The sequence below is a fragment of the Taudactylus pleione genome, unplaced genomic scaffold (genome assembly GCF_031769625.1).
Source record: "Taudactylus pleione unplaced genomic scaffold, aTauple2 ptg001137l, whole genome shotgun sequence".
Classification (NCBI taxonomy): Eukaryota; Metazoa; Chordata; class Amphibia; order Anura; family Myobatrachidae; genus Taudactylus; species Taudactylus pleione.
The window spans coordinates 7317410-7335753 of record NW_028285538.1 but is presented as its reverse complement, the minus strand read 5'-3'; the positions used below and the strand labels follow the sequence as shown (position 1 = coordinate 7335753).

The 18344-nt window shown below is 44.6% G+C and overlaps 1 protein-coding gene across 1 annotated transcript in view; it reads right to left on the bottom strand.

Moving 5' to 3' along the window:
* Positions 1-18344, bottom strand: part of KCNJ3 (potassium inwardly rectifying channel subfamily J member 3) — a 250129-nt gene that overhangs the window by 211993 nt on the left and 19792 nt on the right. The window contains exon 2 of the mRNA XM_088462014.1: positions 6234-6450. Coding sequence (XP_088318140.1) covers positions 6234-6450 — 217 coding nt within the window. The remainder of the gene's footprint in view (positions 1-6233; positions 6451-18344) is intronic.

Sequence of the window (18344 nt, the reverse complement as noted above, 5' to 3'; positions counted from 1 at the left end):
GGTCTGTGGAAGTCCAGAACCTACTTACTACACTTCAGGTTATATTTGTTTATTACCATCTGCTGCCCACTACTTGTAGTAGTGTTATCGTTAAGCTGTTTTTATTTACAATAAATTAAATATTCTGACAAACCCATCATTCCTGTTGTTTATGATACCTTGCTATATCTGGACGGAGGCTTGGGGATCGAAATACAGGAGAAGTATATTATCCAAAAGAAATATTTATGTGCACTGTATTATGAAGGTGACGCACATGTGAGTAGGGTACACCCTTTTTCACCATTTGGACCGTTTTTTCTTTGGGGGAACATACTAGAGGATTAACGAAACCTTTATGAGCGTTTTTAGCCCCTCCCCCCCGCTTTCTACTGAGTGGGGTACACCCTGTTATTCATTACTAGGGATCTATACAGTGACATTATCTAGATATTTGTTTCTATGTCCCTTTTTTCAGGAATTCCTGATCATGTTCTGAATGGACTGCAGTCATATTCAGAGGACTTCACTGTCCGCTTGGTACTCTTATCCAGACGTCATTTAAATTTGAGTATTCATTCATACTATTTTTATATGTTTTACACCAGCGCCATCCTATGTTCTTCAGCACCTTAGTTTTATTATTCTGTAATTCTGTATGTTTGAGAGTGTGGTGATACTCACTAGTCTGAATTGTGGGAGGAAGCAGGTGTTTATGCACTCACAAGGCATTCCACTTATTCTGCCATATTTATTTATCTATCTATCTCATATCTATCTATCTAACTCATATCTATCTATCTATCTCACTGAATCGGTCTGAAATACCGATGGCTGAATAGCCGCCGATTCTCATATCGACGCCGGAAGCCCGAAGGGAGGACATCCTAACAGCAGCTCGTAAGTGCTAACCCTCCCCTGTCCCCCCCTAACCCTCTCTTGGTGGTGCCTAACCCTAAAACTCCTGGGGTGGTGCCTAACCTTAATTCCCCCCCCCAGGGGAGCCTAAACCTAACCCCCCCCTTCCTGCATGCTAAACCTAATCCTCCCGGGAGGTACCTAACACTAACCTCACCCCGAGGATGCCCAACCCTAACCCCCCTTCCCTTAGCCTAAACCTAACCCCCCCCCTTCCCCGTGGCTGCAACCTAACTATCCTCGGCTTACCTTGTTCGGGATGCCAGTCGTCTGCATTTTTCATATCTATCTATCTATCTATCTATCTATCTCATATATCTATCTCATATCTATCTCATATCTAATATCTATCTATCTATCTCATATCTAATATCTATCTATCTCATATCTCTCTCATATCCATCTATCTATCTATCTATCTATCTCATAGCTGTCTATCTATCTAGCTCATATCTATCTATATGTCATATCTATCTATCTATCTATCTATCTATCTATCTATCTATCTATCTATCTATCTATCTATCTATCTATCTATCTCATATCTATCTATCTCATATCTAATATCTATCTATCTATCTATCTATCTATCTATCTCATATCTATCTATCTCATATCTAATATATGTCTATCTATCTGACTCATATCTATCTATCTCATATCCATCTATCTGACTCATATCTATCTCATATCAATCTATCTATCTCATAGCTGCCTATCTATCTAGCTCATATCTATATGTCATATCTATCTATCTCATATCTATCTCATATCTATTTATCTCATATCTATCTATCTATCTATCTCATATCTAATATCTATCTATCTATCTCATATCCATCTATCCATCTCATAGCTGTCTATCTATCTATCTAGCTCATATCTATCTATATGTCATATTTATCTATTTCATATCTATCTCATATCTATGTCATATCTATTTATCTCATCTATCTATCTCATATCTCATATCTATCTATCTAACTCATATCTATCTATCTATCTCACTGAATCGGTCTGAAATACTGATGGCTGAATAGCCGCCGATTCTCATATCGACGCCGGAAGCCCGAAGGGAGGACATCCTAACAGCAGCTCGTAAGTGCTAACCCTCCCCTGTCCCCCCCTAACCCTCTCTTGGTGGTGCCTAACCCTAAAACTCCTGGGGTGGTGCCTAACCTTAATTCCCCCCCCCAGGGGAGCCTAAACCTAACCCCCCCTTCCTGCATGCTAAACCTAATCCTCCCGGGAGGTACCTAACACTAACCTCACCCCGAGGATGCCCAACCCTAACCCCCCTTCCCTTAGCCTAAACCTAACCCCCCCCCTTCCCCGTGGCTGCAACCTAACTATCCTCGGCTTACCTTGTTCGGGATGCCAGTCGTCTGCATTTTTCATATCTATCTATCTATCTCATATATCTATCTCATATCTATCTCATATCTAATATCTATCAATCTCATATATAATATCTATCTATCTCATATCTCTCTCATATCCATCTATCTATCTATCTATCTATCTCATAGCTGTCTATCTATCTAGCTCATATCTATCTATATGTCATATCTATCTATCTATCTATCTATCTATCTATCTATCTATCTCATATCTATCTATCTCATATCTAATATCTATCTATCTCATATCTATCTATCTCATATCTAATATATGTCTATCTATCTGACTCATATCTATCTATCTCATATCCATCTATCTGACTCATATCTATCTCATATCAATCTATCTATCTCATAGCTGCCTATCTATCTAGCTCATATCTATATGTCATATCTATCTACCTCATATCTATCTCATATCTATTTATCTCATATCTATCTATCTATCTATCTATCTATCTATCTATCTATCTATCTATCTCATATCTAATATCTATCTATCTCATATCCATCTATCCATCTCATAGCTGTCTATCTATCTATCTAGCTCATATCTATCTATATGTCATATTTATCTATTTCATATCTATCTCATATCTATGTCATATCTATTTATCTCATCTATCTATCTCATATCTAATATCTATCTATCTATCTATCTATCTATCTCATATCTATCTATCTCATATCCATCTATCTATCTCATAGCTGTCTATCTATCTAGCTCATATCTATCTAAATGTCATATTTATCTATTTCATATCTATCTCATATCTATTTACCTCATATCTATCTATCTATCTATCTATCTATCTATCTATGTATCTATCTCATATCTAATTATCTATCTACGGTATCTCATATCTATCTATCTAATATCTACTTATCTATCTAAAATATTGAAATCTATTTGCCATTACTTTCCTTTTTTTTTTTCATTTGAGCATTATACAAAAGAAAGGTGAAAAAAGGCTTGATTTCCTCATGAAAACATTACACACAGCAAATCCTGTAATCATGAATCAAAAAAACGCTGTTGATGTACATGGAAATGCCATTAATCACACACGTATACCATTCGCAGACACATCTTTGGTAATGGCTCAGTAGGTACTGTAGATCTCACAATCTGCATAGACTGCAAGAAAATCACATTCTGAAGCTTTATGCCTGTGGGCACTGCCCTTCCCCACAGTGAAAGGAATTCTCATATCCAGACAGAATAAAGAAGGATAGCTTTCAGTAGAGTAATGGCACATACAGCATGATGCATTTAGTTACATATAGTCAGTTACGTCATATATATTATTTAGCCCAATAATAAAACAAACATTGACATGCTATACTATATATACAAATATCTTACAATAGTTTTAACAGTGAGTAGGGTGCGGATAGATAGATACAATTATGCAACATTACATCCCTAAACATGGTAGCAACTTGAATTTATTCAAAAAGTGTTTAGCAAAAATGCTTAAATTGATACCCTCATCCTGAGTTATCAAATGGTTGGTCTATTACTAAGAAATGTAATTCAAAACAGATGGTATGAGCAAGATGCACTGAAATACAAAACACAACTAAATCACTCTAGCTTTGCTACATAAAAGTAATTAGCCATTGTTTATTATAGCATGACTGTGGCCGTGGCTGTGCCAAATTGGATTTGTAGGAAAATTAACCAAATAGATATAGGAGCAGTGAGTGTTAGACTAAACACCGGGGGGAAAAGCTGAATAACAAATTTCATCTACACTGAGGAATAACAATATTACAAGAAAATAAATCTATGTATCGCATGTATTTATATTGGCCTCACATCTACCTCCTCTTCATCAATCTAATGCCTATATATTCTTCTCTCATTGTTCTATGCGTTTATCTATCTATCTAATAACTGTATTTGCCTACTCTCCAGGGATGACTGGGAGTCCTCCTGGGGGTATATTTACTAAAGTGAAGGATTTTAGAAGTGGAGATGTTGCCCATAGCAACCAATCAGATTCCAGCTATTATCTTCTAGAAGGTGCTAGATAAATGATAAGAAGAATCTGATTGGTTGCTATGGGCAACGTCTCTACTTCTAATAATAAGCACTTTAGTAAATATACCTACACCCTGCACTCCCAAAAAAGTAGATGAGCCTCCCAGATCATGCCCACTTGCCAAGTGAAATGGGTGGGATGCACTAATGTCAGAAATGCAGTAAAACCCCCGAAAATGCAATACATTCCGAGGCTTTGATGCAGAGGGCAATGCCATCTTCACATGGCGTTACCCAATAGAAGCCTAGGGACTTCTATTTGCAAAGCCCCAGTGGGAGAGATCCAATCGGATCCCAGCGTCCTTCACAGCATGCGCAGAAGGACGTCAGAGGCACTTCTGGATTATAGACCTGGACGTCCCTCAGCTCTTACAGAGAGATTTGTCCTTTGCGTTTTCTTTCATTAATACAGGTGTAAATAATGCCAGCATGCATGCAAAGAGTGACATCATGCAACCCGCCCCAGAGGTCTTGAAGACTCTATTTGCATTGAATTGCTCCACTTACCACAATTCCCACATAAAATATTGGTAACTATACTGAAATTTTATATTGTATGTATATATATATATATATATATATATATATATATATATATATATGAGGTCTGTCTAAAAAGTTCGGTGAATGGTCTGATATATCTGTAAGCAACGCTTGCAACAAGGTCGCTCATGCATGCTGACATGCATGGACATGTCTTGACCTGTCCCTACCACACTGCCATTGCATTCATTTCAACAGAGTGTCCCTAGCAGTGTGCGTCGAACAGAATGGAGCAACGACACAACATTAAGTTATACTTCAAATTTGGTAAATCGGAGACGGAGACGCACTAAATGTTGGTGAAAGTGTACGGGCAGGATGCTGTGCGTAGAAAATGTGTGTACGATTGGTTTGCACGCTTTCGCAGTGGCAAGGAATCGGTGGAAGACGAGTTCCATTTCTGGTCGACGCACACTGCTCGGGACACTCTGTTGAAATGAATGTTGAAATGAATGCAATGGCAGCGCGGTGGTGGTCTTGGGCAAACCCAGACTGGGGGCAGGTCCAGACATGTCCATGCATGTCAGTGCACATGAGCGACATTGTTGCAAACGTTGCAGACAGATATATCAGGTCATTCACCAAACTTCTATATATATATATTAGGGATGTGCAGGCTCGGTTCTACTCGGTTCCGTTCGGTTTTTTTTACCTAATCTTATTGGCTATCCAAAACTCGTGACAGCTAAAACCCAATAAGATTCGGGAAAAAAAACCGAATGGAACCGAGTAGAACTGAGCCTGCACATCCCTAATATATATATATATATATATACACACATACACATATAAATAAATCTATTTACCCACTTAAATCACATTCCTATATCATATCTATAATATTTAACTTTCTTTATTAAAATACTTTTACATATTAGTAGGCAACTGATTAGGATAGATGAAGTAAAACTAGACTAACAATGTCTATCTTAGAGACTTAATAAGGAAAGCAGTAGAATAAATACATAGCACCCATAGCTGAGGACCTCTGACCTAAAGGAAAAGGCAGGAATTTATTATACTGATCAGATGAATATGTGACAGGTTAAACTCACCTTCATTTACCTCTCAACATGCTCGCTGATTCGTCTGGGTCATGCCTCATATGCTCTATTGTGTATGTATGACCCCAATCTTAGGGGCCCCTGCCTGCAGAACCCCCTGACGGCTGTCACTTATACATATGCATGTGAGTTTCCTACAGGCTGGTCTGTGCATAGGTAACTTTAGACACCTTAAGCTGCCTAGTGCTGCCACAACAGAAAGGTAATAAGAGGACTTTGAGCTTATACAACACGTTGTACAGTATATTGAATGGAAAGATTGGACTAGTATTATTAGCTCACCAGTCGTTTCCACAATGCCCTCTAGGATGACAACGATTTCAAACTGTTCCGTTTGCATGGATCGCTGAGACAGGTCATAGAAAGGGCTCTTTGCATCAATCACGTGGCAGATTGTTAGCGGAGATACCAGAAAAAGCTGATCTGCCCCTGTGCTAAATCCTACATCCAGTTCAAGTTGATCGAGAGGGAGGAACTCGCCCTCGGGTGTCTGCCGAGACTAGACAAGCATACAGAAGAAGAGAGAGAAAGACATTATCACCAGGATGGCAGTTTTCATGACAGGCTGACATCACATTACATCACTGCTAACAGCTGACATTTCCAATTACACAGACACATTCATTCGCTGCGTGTTGGGTTTTATCATTACATATCTAGGACGGGAATCTTAAATATTTAGTTGCAAAATATCGTTTTCATTTTGCAATCGCCTCTGCTTTCATCACACGTGGCGCTGAAAATATAAACGACAATGCAAGCTCATTAATAGTAAATTCAGACTAAAACCAAAAGGACATAAAAGTCAACAGGCGAAAAATGTGCCACTAAACAGAAAAATGGGCGTCATAGACAAAACTTAACTTGAGTGTGTAAACAAATAAAAAAATTAATTATAAAAATAAATACATTACATTATCTATAAAATATATCATAACTAAATTACTATAATAATATCTATTGATTTGCATCAGCAACTGTAAAAAAGGAGAAATCCATCTTCAGCCAATTCTTTCTTCCATGGACATTCAATTTAATTGAGGTTAGAAGTAATGGCAGGGCTATTGTGTATATACAAACATATCCAATACAAAGACAGTTGGATTCCAGGGTAATAGGAAAAACAGATACAAATGAACAATAATAAAGAATATATGACTGAAGGTGGAGATCCACTTTCATTTAAGTACATATCACCAAGAGCATATTTCGTTCTACCATTCCATGATAGCTAAAAACAATTTCAGATCACTTGTCCAATTTTCAAGTTTTTTAAAAAACATTTCTAGATTTACGATGTTTTCTATACAGCAGTGCTTCCTACACTACCTTGAATCACAGCGCCCTAGAGTATTATGACACAACTAAGGCAAAAGTTTCTTATTGAGAAATTCAGCAAACATTATTAAATTGAAGATTAGTGCATACCTACCATCCCTAGGTGCAGTTTTGAGGTGGTGGACAGGGTTGCGTTCTCTTTGCCCAAGTATTTTATGAATAGCAACCACCAGCACTGGTTTTACCTATCACTTTGATTATTAATAATTTGATTTGGTATATGGCACCCCTGCAAGTTCCCCGTGGCATCACAGGGTGCTACAGCACTCAGTTTGGGAACCACTGCTATACTGTATTGTGATTGACTATTATAGAGTGACGTGTTATAACCAGAAATAACACCTTAAATGAGTTTCTCCTTGTAAGAGATGTAACCAGTACTGCAGGGAAAAACATCACAATACATAGTTCATATTAGTGTTAGTCATTTAGTTCAAATTACACTCTACTAAAGGATTACAGTGGAATGAGTGAAGTTGTATGTTTGGCTTATAGTAGACTTCTCCTATCATCATTAGCATACCCGCAGTGCTTAAAGTGTGCATCTGTACTTTTATTTAGTATTACATTTGGCCAGTCCAGCAGTGATGCGTCTTTCCACGTATTTCATGGATTTGGATGTGTAGATCAAATTCTTCCCTTTTTTTATGGCAGAGGACGCAGGTTTTTCCATTGTACTATAATCAGAGCTGCATTGCCCTAAGCAAAGGTGAATAATGATTTCCTATAGTGCACTGAGAATGGAAGTGTGGTACTGTATGCTTTGCTGAATCTCTTAAACAAAAACCAATATAAAGACACACCTTTCTCTCCAACCTAGTAATTATAATAATAATTTAAACTAAATAGCAAAGATGTTACAGATAAAATAATCTCGAAAGTAGATTTTAGCTACAGACAATGGTCCTTATTCAACAGTGCACGTAAGTGTACTGCTGAACGCAGATTCCTGATGGTCGGCAATCTACGCAGGCACCGGACCCATACTGCGCATGTGCAGTACGGGTATTGCGTGATCGCATGCAGACTGGCAGCAGACTGTGATTGACAGTCGGCTGCTGTTTGTGGGCGGGAGGGGGCGGTGACGGCCTCAGTTTCCCAAAATGCAGGCGTCTCACTGCCATTGCGGGGTAGAGGGACGAGGCCAAGATCTCCGTCGGCCGACGGAGATTTCCTGGCCTCTTTCTCTCAAATGCGGTGGCCAGATTTCATGACACCATGGTTCACTTAGCCGGCTGATATTACGATGCTTCATCTTTGGACGCAGCGCGGATAAGTAATGCAAGCAGGAGGCTGCTTGCGCGCAGCTTTGCAATTCCAGCCTGTGCTGAATCAGGGCCCAATGTCCACACCTCCAAATTGTACTTATTTATTCCTCTTGTATGCTTTCCTATATCATCTCAGACGTTCCCTTATGTCTGCACTCACGTTTCTGGACCCCCTCATCCCGTTTCTGCGCCTCCATATTTTCTCCTGAATTAATCAAGTTCTTTTAAGGTTTGGGACATTTTACATTTCAAAATGTATTTTTTTCAAGTTCTAGGCAATTTGTAGTTGGGGGTTAAGTAATTTTATACAATTATTTTATTTGTCTTTGAGCCGAAATAACCATCTGCCATGATTATCTGTATTGTGTCCATATTGCGTGTGTCACATGGGATTTATGCATTCATTCATCATGAGAGTCAAAAGGGTTTGTCTGGCTCCTATTTTTAATATATAGAAAATGCTGTTTGTATTATCATTTTCCACTGTAAGAACACATTTCCTGAATCTACATTGGTAGCACATAGTCCTCATCAGTGTGTCCTTCCAAATGATTCATACCCCTCCCCCCGCCTTAAAGCATTGTATAACTATATTGATTCAGTGAATCTGGAACATTTCTGGATATACAGAAAAATCACCCCTGGCAATGCGTTATAAGGAAAACGAATGTCTGAATGAATACATTTTATGATAACTGGAATAAAATAAGAATGCAGTTAAAAAGAAAGGAATGCTTTAGATTTTTAATAACAATTTTTTAGAAATTAAAATGATGGTGTTTTAGAAATTAATTTATATTATGAAATGTTTTAAGTTATTCCCTGTAGCATTTCTTTATGCCAGCTGTCAATAATTTGCAGGGTCACTCACAGTTTTTAAACATTTATCCCTTTTGTTCCTACCATAATTTTTGTACCTTACGTGCTTAAATATATTGATATTTATCTATACTAATAAGAACATTGGGTCAAATGTAATAGACTGAGAGTTTAGAAAATGTGAGAGTTTAGCAGTAACCTCACATTGGTCGAGTTTTATCTTCAATATGGGAAAACATCTGGATGAGAGTTAATCGGGAGAGTTTTTTTAGTCTAAAAACATGTGAGTTTGCTCTGTTCTCGGACTTTATTACATTGGTAGAGTTTAAAAGGTGTGAGAGCTTACAGCTAAACTCTCACATTGTCTAAACTCTCACCCTACTACATTTGGCCCATTGTGTCCGTCTGTTTTTTTCCAAGTTGGCGCAAAAACTAGTGAACCAATTTTCATGAAAACTGCATCATTGTGTAGTGGAAACTCCTAGAAATAACCTGCACTTTGTTTCACCTCGAACTGTCAGGTTAAAGCTGAGCAAGAACTAAAAAATGTATTGACATCATCAATGCAAGAGATAGGTGTGGCACCATCCCTGTAGCCGGTAAGGGGTGGGGGGAGAGGTGCTTTGGGCCCAAGTTCACTTGAATAGGATAGGCTGCATAGCAGTCTGTGCACAGGGCACACAGTGACATTGGTGTGAGTTGTGGGTGAATAGGATTGGCTACATAGCAGTCTGTGCACAGGGCACACAGTGACATTGATGTGAGTGGTGGGTGAATAGGAGAGGCTGCATAGCAGTCTGTGCACAGGTCACACAGTGACATTGGTGTGAGTGGTGGGTGAATAGGATAGGATAATATGAGATATGGTAAGAACTTACCCTTGTTATCTCTATTTCTACGAAGTCCATAGGGTTCCACAGGATACCTTGGGTATAGGTGTGACGTCAGTCGCAGGGCACCAAAGAGTTAAGCTTTCAGCCTCCCAGGATGCACTAGGTCCCCCTCCTATACCCCGCCCCCGGGCCAAGGCACCTCAGTTAGTTACCAAGCCATAGGCCGGAGGAGGAGAAGGAAGAGAGAGAACAAAGATCTGGACACATACAAGAATCACATTCTCACCAGAGGGAGACGGAAAACCGGTGACCAGAGCAAAGCCCATCTGCAGCACAGGTGCGACAGGGCGGGAGTCCTGTGGAACCCTATGGACTTCGTAGAAATAGAGATAACAAGGGTAAGTTCTTACCATAACTCATTTTTTCTACTTCAGGGTCCATAGGGTATCCACAGGATACCTTGGGGATGTCCCAAAGCAGTATCCTTTAAGGGTGGGGACGCTCCTGTGCAGAAAGGAGAATCCGCCGCCCGAAGGAAGCATCCTGAGAGGCGAAGGTGTCAAAACCTGTAATACCTCACGAAGGTATGGACAGAAGACCACGTAGCAGCCTTGCAGATCTGAACTGCCGAGGCACCACGTCGAGCTGCCCACGAAGGACCCACAGACCTAGTGGAATGAGCCTTCAGAGAAGGAGGGACCGGTAGGCCTTCATGAAGATAAGCTTCAGAAATAGCCATACGGATCCAGGCTGCCAAAGTTTGCTTTGAAGCAGGCCAACCCTTTTTACGGAAGCCATAGAGGACAAACAAAGCGTCTGACTTCCTAAACGAAGAAGTGCGGTCAACATAAGTCCTTAAGGCCCGCACAACATCCAAAGAGGCCTCACCCACGGAAAGACCCGGTGAGTTAAAGGCCGGAACAACTATTTCCTCGTTAACATGAAACTGGGAAACAACTTTGGGAAGAAACTCGGGCCGAGTGCGGAGCACTGCCCTGTTCCCATGAAAAACCAAGAAAGGGGGTCTACAAGAAAGAGCCCCTAACTCAGAAACACGTCTGGCCGAAGCAATGGCCAGAAGGAAAACAGTCTTAGCTGTTAGCCATTTAATATCCACTGAGCCCAGTGGTTCAAACGGCGGTCCTTGGAGAGCCCTCAGGACCACAGCCAAATCCCAAGGCGCCACAGGTGGAACAAAGGGCGGCTGAATACGGAGAACACCTTGCATAAAGGTGCGCACATCCGGGATTGTAGCAATCCTACGGTGAAACCAGACAGATAGGGCCGAAACCTGTACCTTCAAAGAAGCAAGGCGAAGCCCATGATCTAGTCCTGCTTGCAGGAAGGCAAGAATCCGAGACAGACGAAACTCCCGCGGTGCATAACCTCTCGGTCGACACCACTGGAAGAACGTATGCCACACGCGATGGTATATCCTCGCGGAAGACGGTTTCCGAGCTCGTAACATGGTACTCACCACAGAGCTGGAAAACCCCCAGGACCTCAGCATGGCCGTCTCAACAGCCACGCCGTCAAAGACAGCCGAGTCAGGTCCGGGTGAAGACAAGGACCCTGAGACAGAAGGTCCGGTCGTAGCGGCAACCGCAGAGGACTGTCCACGGACAGACCCTGAATGTCTGAGAACCAGTGCCGTCTGGGCCACGCGGGAGCTATCAACAGGAGCGTCCCTCCTTCCTGTTTGAATTTCCGGATTACCCGTGGAAGAAGGGAGACCGGAGGGAACAGGTATGCGAACCTGAACGTCCACCGGACGGACAGAGCATCCACCAGAGACGCCCCTTCGTCTCTTGTGCGAGACCCGTACACCGGCAACTTGTTGTTGTGCCGGGACGCCATGAGGTCGATTTCTGGAAGAGCCCACCTGTCCACCAGTAGTTGAAAAACGTCCGGGTGCAGGGACCATTCCCCTGGATGAACGTCCTGGCGACTTAGAAAGTCCGCCTCCCAATTTAGCACTCCCGGGATGAAGACCGCTGATATGGCTGGAAGACTGCGCTCCGCCCAAACCAGGATCCGAGAGACCTCTACGAGAGCCGCCCGACTGCGAGTTCCTCCTTGCCTGTTTATGTAGGCCACGGTGGTAGCGTTGTCTGACTGGACCTGCACCGGGTGACCCTGGAGAAACCGCTGTGCCTGCAGGAGAGCATTGAAGACCGCACGGAGTTCCAAGATATTTATTGGAAGCTCCGCTTCTGTCGGCGTCCACCTGCCCTGGAACAAGTGTGGACCCTAAACTGCTCCCCAGCCCCGAAGACTGGCGTCCGTTGTCAACAGGACCCAATTTGGAACCCAGAACGGACGTCCCTTGTTGAGGTGGGTCGTCTGTAACCACCACGCAAGGGACAGGCGAACCTCCGGGGTGAGCACAATCGTCTGGAACTTCAGAGACTGAGGCAGCCCGTTCCATTTGGACAGGTGCTGCAGAGGTCTGGAGTGAAACTGGGCGTATTCCACCATGTCGAACACCGACACCATGGAGCCCAGTAACCTCATCGCCGAGTGTAAGGACACCCGGTGGCTGTGCAGACAACTGCGCACCCTTGACTGTAAAGCAGAGATCTTGTCCTCCGTCACGAAGATCCTTTGCTGTCCCGAGTCCAATAAGGCTCCAAGATGCAGAATCCTCCGAGACGGGATTAGAATGGACTTCTGCCCGTTGATTAGCCAGCCGTGCCGTTGCAGCAGTGCAATGGTCAGGTCCAAGTGGTGTAACAGGAGCTTTGGAGATCCTGCCACCAATAACAGGTCGTCCAAGTACGGCAACATGCGGACTCCCTGCAGCCGCAGAGAAGCCGCCATGACCGCCATCACCTTGGTGAAAACACGTGGTGCTGTCGCCAGGCCAAAAGGTAACGCCCGAAACTGGAAGTGGTCGCTGCGGATTGCAAACCGAAGGAACTCTTGATGGCGCAAAAGAATAGGGACATGCAGGTAAGCGTCCTGTATGTCCAATGACACCATGTAGTCCCCAGGTTCCAGCGCCAGAATGATGGACCGTAGGGTCTCCATCCGAAACTTCGGGACCCGCAAAGACTTGTTGAGTGCTTTGAGGTTGAGAATCGGACGATATGACCCATTGGGTTTCTGTACCAAAAATAGATTTGAATAGAAACCCTGGCCCCTCTGGGAGAATGGAACAGACACTATAACTCCAGCCTGGAGCATAGTGTGTAATACCTTCCGCAGCTCCGTAGCCTTGTTCCGGTCTGATGGTAGACCCGTGGTGAAGAATCGAGCCGGGGGTCTGTGCCGGAAGGAGAGGGCGTACCCGTGGGAGACCACCTCCAGTGAACGACCAACACCGGGAGAACTGCAGCAGGCGGCCTCCCACCCTGGGATCCCCCAAGGGGAGACCTGGACCGTCAGGCCGCAGGCTTGTCATCTGGCTTGGGGGCCGGACGTCTGGTACTCCATGCCTGTTTCCGGGGCTTGACCGATTTCTTAGGGCCAGCCTGTCGAGGAAACGACTGTGGTTTGGGCCTGCCCTGGGCCCTAGATGACCGAAAGGACGATGGTCCAGAACCAGAAGGAGCAGCGGCTGACGGAAGACAAGCAGATTTGGCTGCCGCCAGCGTGGCCACAATCTTATCCAGATCCGGACCGAAGAGAACTTCTCCGGTAAACGGCAACGCTTCCAGACCTTTCTTGGAATCTGCGTCCGCCTTCCAGGATCGCAGCCACAAGGTGTGACGAGCAGCTACCGCTGCTGAAGAAATTCTAGACACCAGAGTACTAATGTCTAGAGCCGCCTCGTTGATGTAGGTGGCCGAATCACGGAGATTGCCAATCAACTCCGCCTGTTCGGCCGGACAGTCGGTTTCAAAAGAAGCCTCTAATGAATCCGCCCAGCGCTCCATCGCTCTGGCAACCCAGCAAATGGCCATAACCGGCCGTGCTGCCCCCCCTGCAAGGGAATAAGCGGACTTCAGGCAGATTTCTACCTTGCGGTCCGTAGCATCCTTAAGGGAGGACACGGATGGCATCGGCAATGTGGCACTACGGACAAGACGGGTCACGTGAGAATCCACCTGTGGAGGACTGACTGTCCATGCTGTACATCCAGATGTGCAGCCACAGCTGCACTGAAGAAAGCTTCAGGGGCTCTTCTAGCCCCCACTCCGACAGGTGCACCCGACGCCGGCCGGGCATCAAACTAAACTGAGGTGCCTTGGCCCGGGGGCGGGGTATAGGAGGGGGACCTAGTGCATCCTGGGAGGCTGAAAGCTTAACTCTTTGGTGCCCTGCGACTGACGTCACACCTATACCCAAGGTATCCTGTGGATACCCTATGGACCCTGAAGTAGAAACATAGCAGTCTGTGCACAGGGCACGCAGTGACATTGGTGTGAGTGGTGGGTGAATAGGATAGGATACATAGCAGTCTGTGTACAGGGCACACAGTGACATTGGTGTGAGTGGTGGGTGAATAGGATAGGCCACAGAGCAGTCTGTGCACAGGGCACACAGTGACATTGGTGTGAGTGGTGGGTGAATAGGATAGGCTACATAGCAGTCTGTGCATACGGCACACAGTGACATTGGTGTGAGTGGTGGGGGTGAATAGGAGAGGCTACATAGCAGTCTGTGCACAGGGCACACAGTGACATTGGTGTGAGTTGTGGGTGAATAGGATTGGCTACATAGCAGTCTGTGCACAGGGCACACAGTGACATTGATGTGAGTGGTGGGTGAATAGGAGAGGCTACATAGCAGTCTGTGCACAGGGCACACAGTGACATTGGTGTGAGTGGTGGGTGAATAGGATAGGTTACATAGCAGTCTGTGCATAGGGCACACAGTGACATTGGTGTGAGAAGTGGGTGAATAGGATAGGCTACATAGCAGTCTGTGCACAGGGCACACAGTGACATTGGTTTGAGTGGTGGATGAATAGGAGAGGTTACATAGCAGTCTGTGCATAGGTCATACAGTGACATTGGTGTGAGAGGTGGGTGAATAGGATAGGCTACATCACAGTCTGTGCACAGGGCACACAGTGACATTGGTGTGAGTGGTGGGTGAATAGGATAGTATACATAGCAGTCTGTGCACAGGGCACGCAGTGACATTGGTGTGAGAGGTGGATGAATAGGATAGGCTACATAGCAGTCTGTGCACAGGGCACACAGTGACATTGGTGTGAGTGGTGGGTGAATAGGATAGGCTACATAGCAGTCTGTGCACAGGGCACACAGTGACATTAGTGTGAGTGGTGGGTGAAGGCGCTGCTGCCACCAGTCTGTTTAGCGCTGCTGGTCACCTGGGCCACTCACACGACAGGCCCCTATGCAACGCAATACAACTAGGACGCCTGAAAAAAAAATGTTGGCAGAAACAATTTTGTCGTGGCTGAAGCCGCAGGCAACAGCTGGTTTATAATATTTAGTGAAGATGAGCATGTTTAATTCAAAAGATCTAATCAAATTGAAGAAATATGACCTGATGCATATATCCCAACTATGCCAATATAGAGCTGATGGTCTTGTAGGTAGGAAAGATGGTAGGAATATCCCACTCACAGCTACTCTGCATGCTGATGAAATAAAAGCCAAAAAGCAAAAAAAGAAAAAACAAGAACTCAGCAAATACAATACTATAAAATGAGCATAGACTGGTGCTGAAAAATGCCAGAAGGTTTTACTTTTCCTGTATTAAACTGAATGCCTCCTGCCTCAATGTCATTAAATTCTAGTGTTATGATAGGCTGAATATGAACCCAAACAGAAATACCCTGACCTGGTACTATAGTACTCACAGAGGAATTGGTATGAAATACCGTCGGCCGCATGGCCGGCGGTTCGATTCCCGTCAGCGGCAGCCCGACAGAAGCAGAGTGCGACGCAGCGGAAGCCCGACAGCGCTGGAAATCCCGATCGTGGATAGGTAAGTATCCACTAACCTAACCCCCCTAACCCTAACCCTCCTTAGGGGTGCCTAACCCTAACTTCCCCCCCAAGTGCCTAACCCTAATCCCCCCTCTAAGTGCCTAACCCTAACCACCCCCTTCCCCACTGCCTAAACCAAAGTCCCCCAGGGGGGTGCCTAACCCTAAGTCCCCCCAGGGGGTGCCTAACCCTAACCCTCCCTCCCCCTAGCCTAACCCTAACCCTCCCGGGGGGGTGCCTAACCCTAAGTCCCCCCCGGGAGCCCTAAACCTAACCCTCCCCCACCCGCGGCTGTCCGCTCGCGGCGCCCGGCATCACTACGATCGTGATTCCGGGCGCCGGTCTCCCGGCGTCGGGGAAATGCGGCGTCTATATATAGACGCCCGGCATTTCACCCATGCAGGATAAGACAGTCGGGAAGCCGGCTGCCGGTATTTAGGCAGTCGGCTTCCCGATTGCCTCCCCTCACAGATAGCGGCTGCTAGGAGAGTCCTTCAAGCTCTTAAATACTGTAATTAAATACCAATCTACCCACATAACAATAATTGCCAAGATTAACTATTTAAGGCATTTCATATGCATGGAGTGGATTAATCTATGAGGCTGAGGGCAATTCAGAGATGGGCGCATATCACATAGCTGCTGCGTGTTTGTACACAGCGGCTGTGCGAAAATAGGAGGAGTCTTGTGCAAATAGGCGACTTGCGTAAATAGCCTCCTGCTGGCTTCATTGGTCTGCTGTGGGTCCGTGGACACAACATCACATCATCTGCGTGAACATCGATCAACTGAGTAAAGCTGGCCACACACTAGACCAACTTACATCCAACCAGCCAACTTGTTGATTGGTTGGAATGAAAATCTGGTAACGTATGGGAGTAAATGATGATCAGTAATTTGCTCCTAAATGCCAGAAAACAGATGAAAATGGTCGTTAGACAAGTTTGTTAATTGTTTGATCTAAACAATTTGTTCAAACAACAGTTTTTGTCCATTTCCCGGCGTTTGGGAGCAAATGGCTGATTGTCATTTGCTTTCATACCTTACCAGATTTTTATTCCAACCAATCAACAAGTTGGATGGTTGGATGAAAGATGGTCTAGTGTGTGGCCAGCTTAACCCTCGGGTCACTAAGGATGGCCGGGAAATTCACGTTGCTGAAGTCAGTGAAGCTGCTTCTAAGGACACAGCCACTGGCTTTCACGTGCCCAGAAAACAGGGCCAACACACCCCACGTTTCCTGGGACGCTGCCTGTCTCCGCCCTGTCATTCAGGCTGTGGCGTTTGGGACACTTTGAGCGGCATTGCAGCCCCGGATCTGCAAATGCCCAGTGCTGCTTCTGTGCAGATCTAAAAACATTGGAGAAGTGAGTAATCCATCGGATCCGCATACATCTCTGAATTAGGCCCTGAATTAGGATCCTCTATTAAACCTATTGGCAGTGAAAGAGTGTTTTGTGTTGCTGGTCCGATTTTGTAGTGTGAGTATTGTTTGGGGTGGATTTATGAGTGTGTGTTGATAAAGTTTCTACCTCTTTTTCTATTGGAAATTCCCTCCCTCCCACCCTGTTTTTAGATGTCGGCTTTATTGTGGGTGTGGGAAAGAACAGTAGCAGTTGCCGCCTGGAGTTAGTTCTTGAGGTGCTCTCCCCGCCAAAACAAGGCTTTGGCTGAATTTTATCTTATTGGGGTCAGTGGCATGCCCGGTCCACAAGGGCCTTTTTTATGTTATTGGGAGGGGAGGTTGATACCTTGGGTTGATTGTAATGGGCTGGCAGATGGCCCGCAAGCCCTGAGTTGTTGGTGATGGGCTGGCAATTGGCCCCAAGCCCTGAGTTGTTGGTGATGGGCTGGCAGTTGGCCGCCAAGCCCTGAGTTGTTGGTGATGGGCTGGCAGTTGGTCGTCATCTAAAGGCTCATACACATGGGACGATGTGCTGTATGAATGATATTGGTGAAAGATTTCCCTTGAACTTTCTGTAGTGCAGGACAAACGATATTGGGTGTACACACTGATAGATGTCTTTAAAAGATATCTTTCAGTGAAGTCATCCTGCCACATCTCTGAACAGGCAATTCTTGACGATATCGTCAGACTGGCCTGCATGTGCGGATGACAAAAGATAACGTTATCGCCCAGCGGGAGTGCGTATTGTTGGTCGTTCACTGCATACACACTGAACGAGTTGAACGATATAGTTATCGTCCATATCATTCTTAAAAATCGTC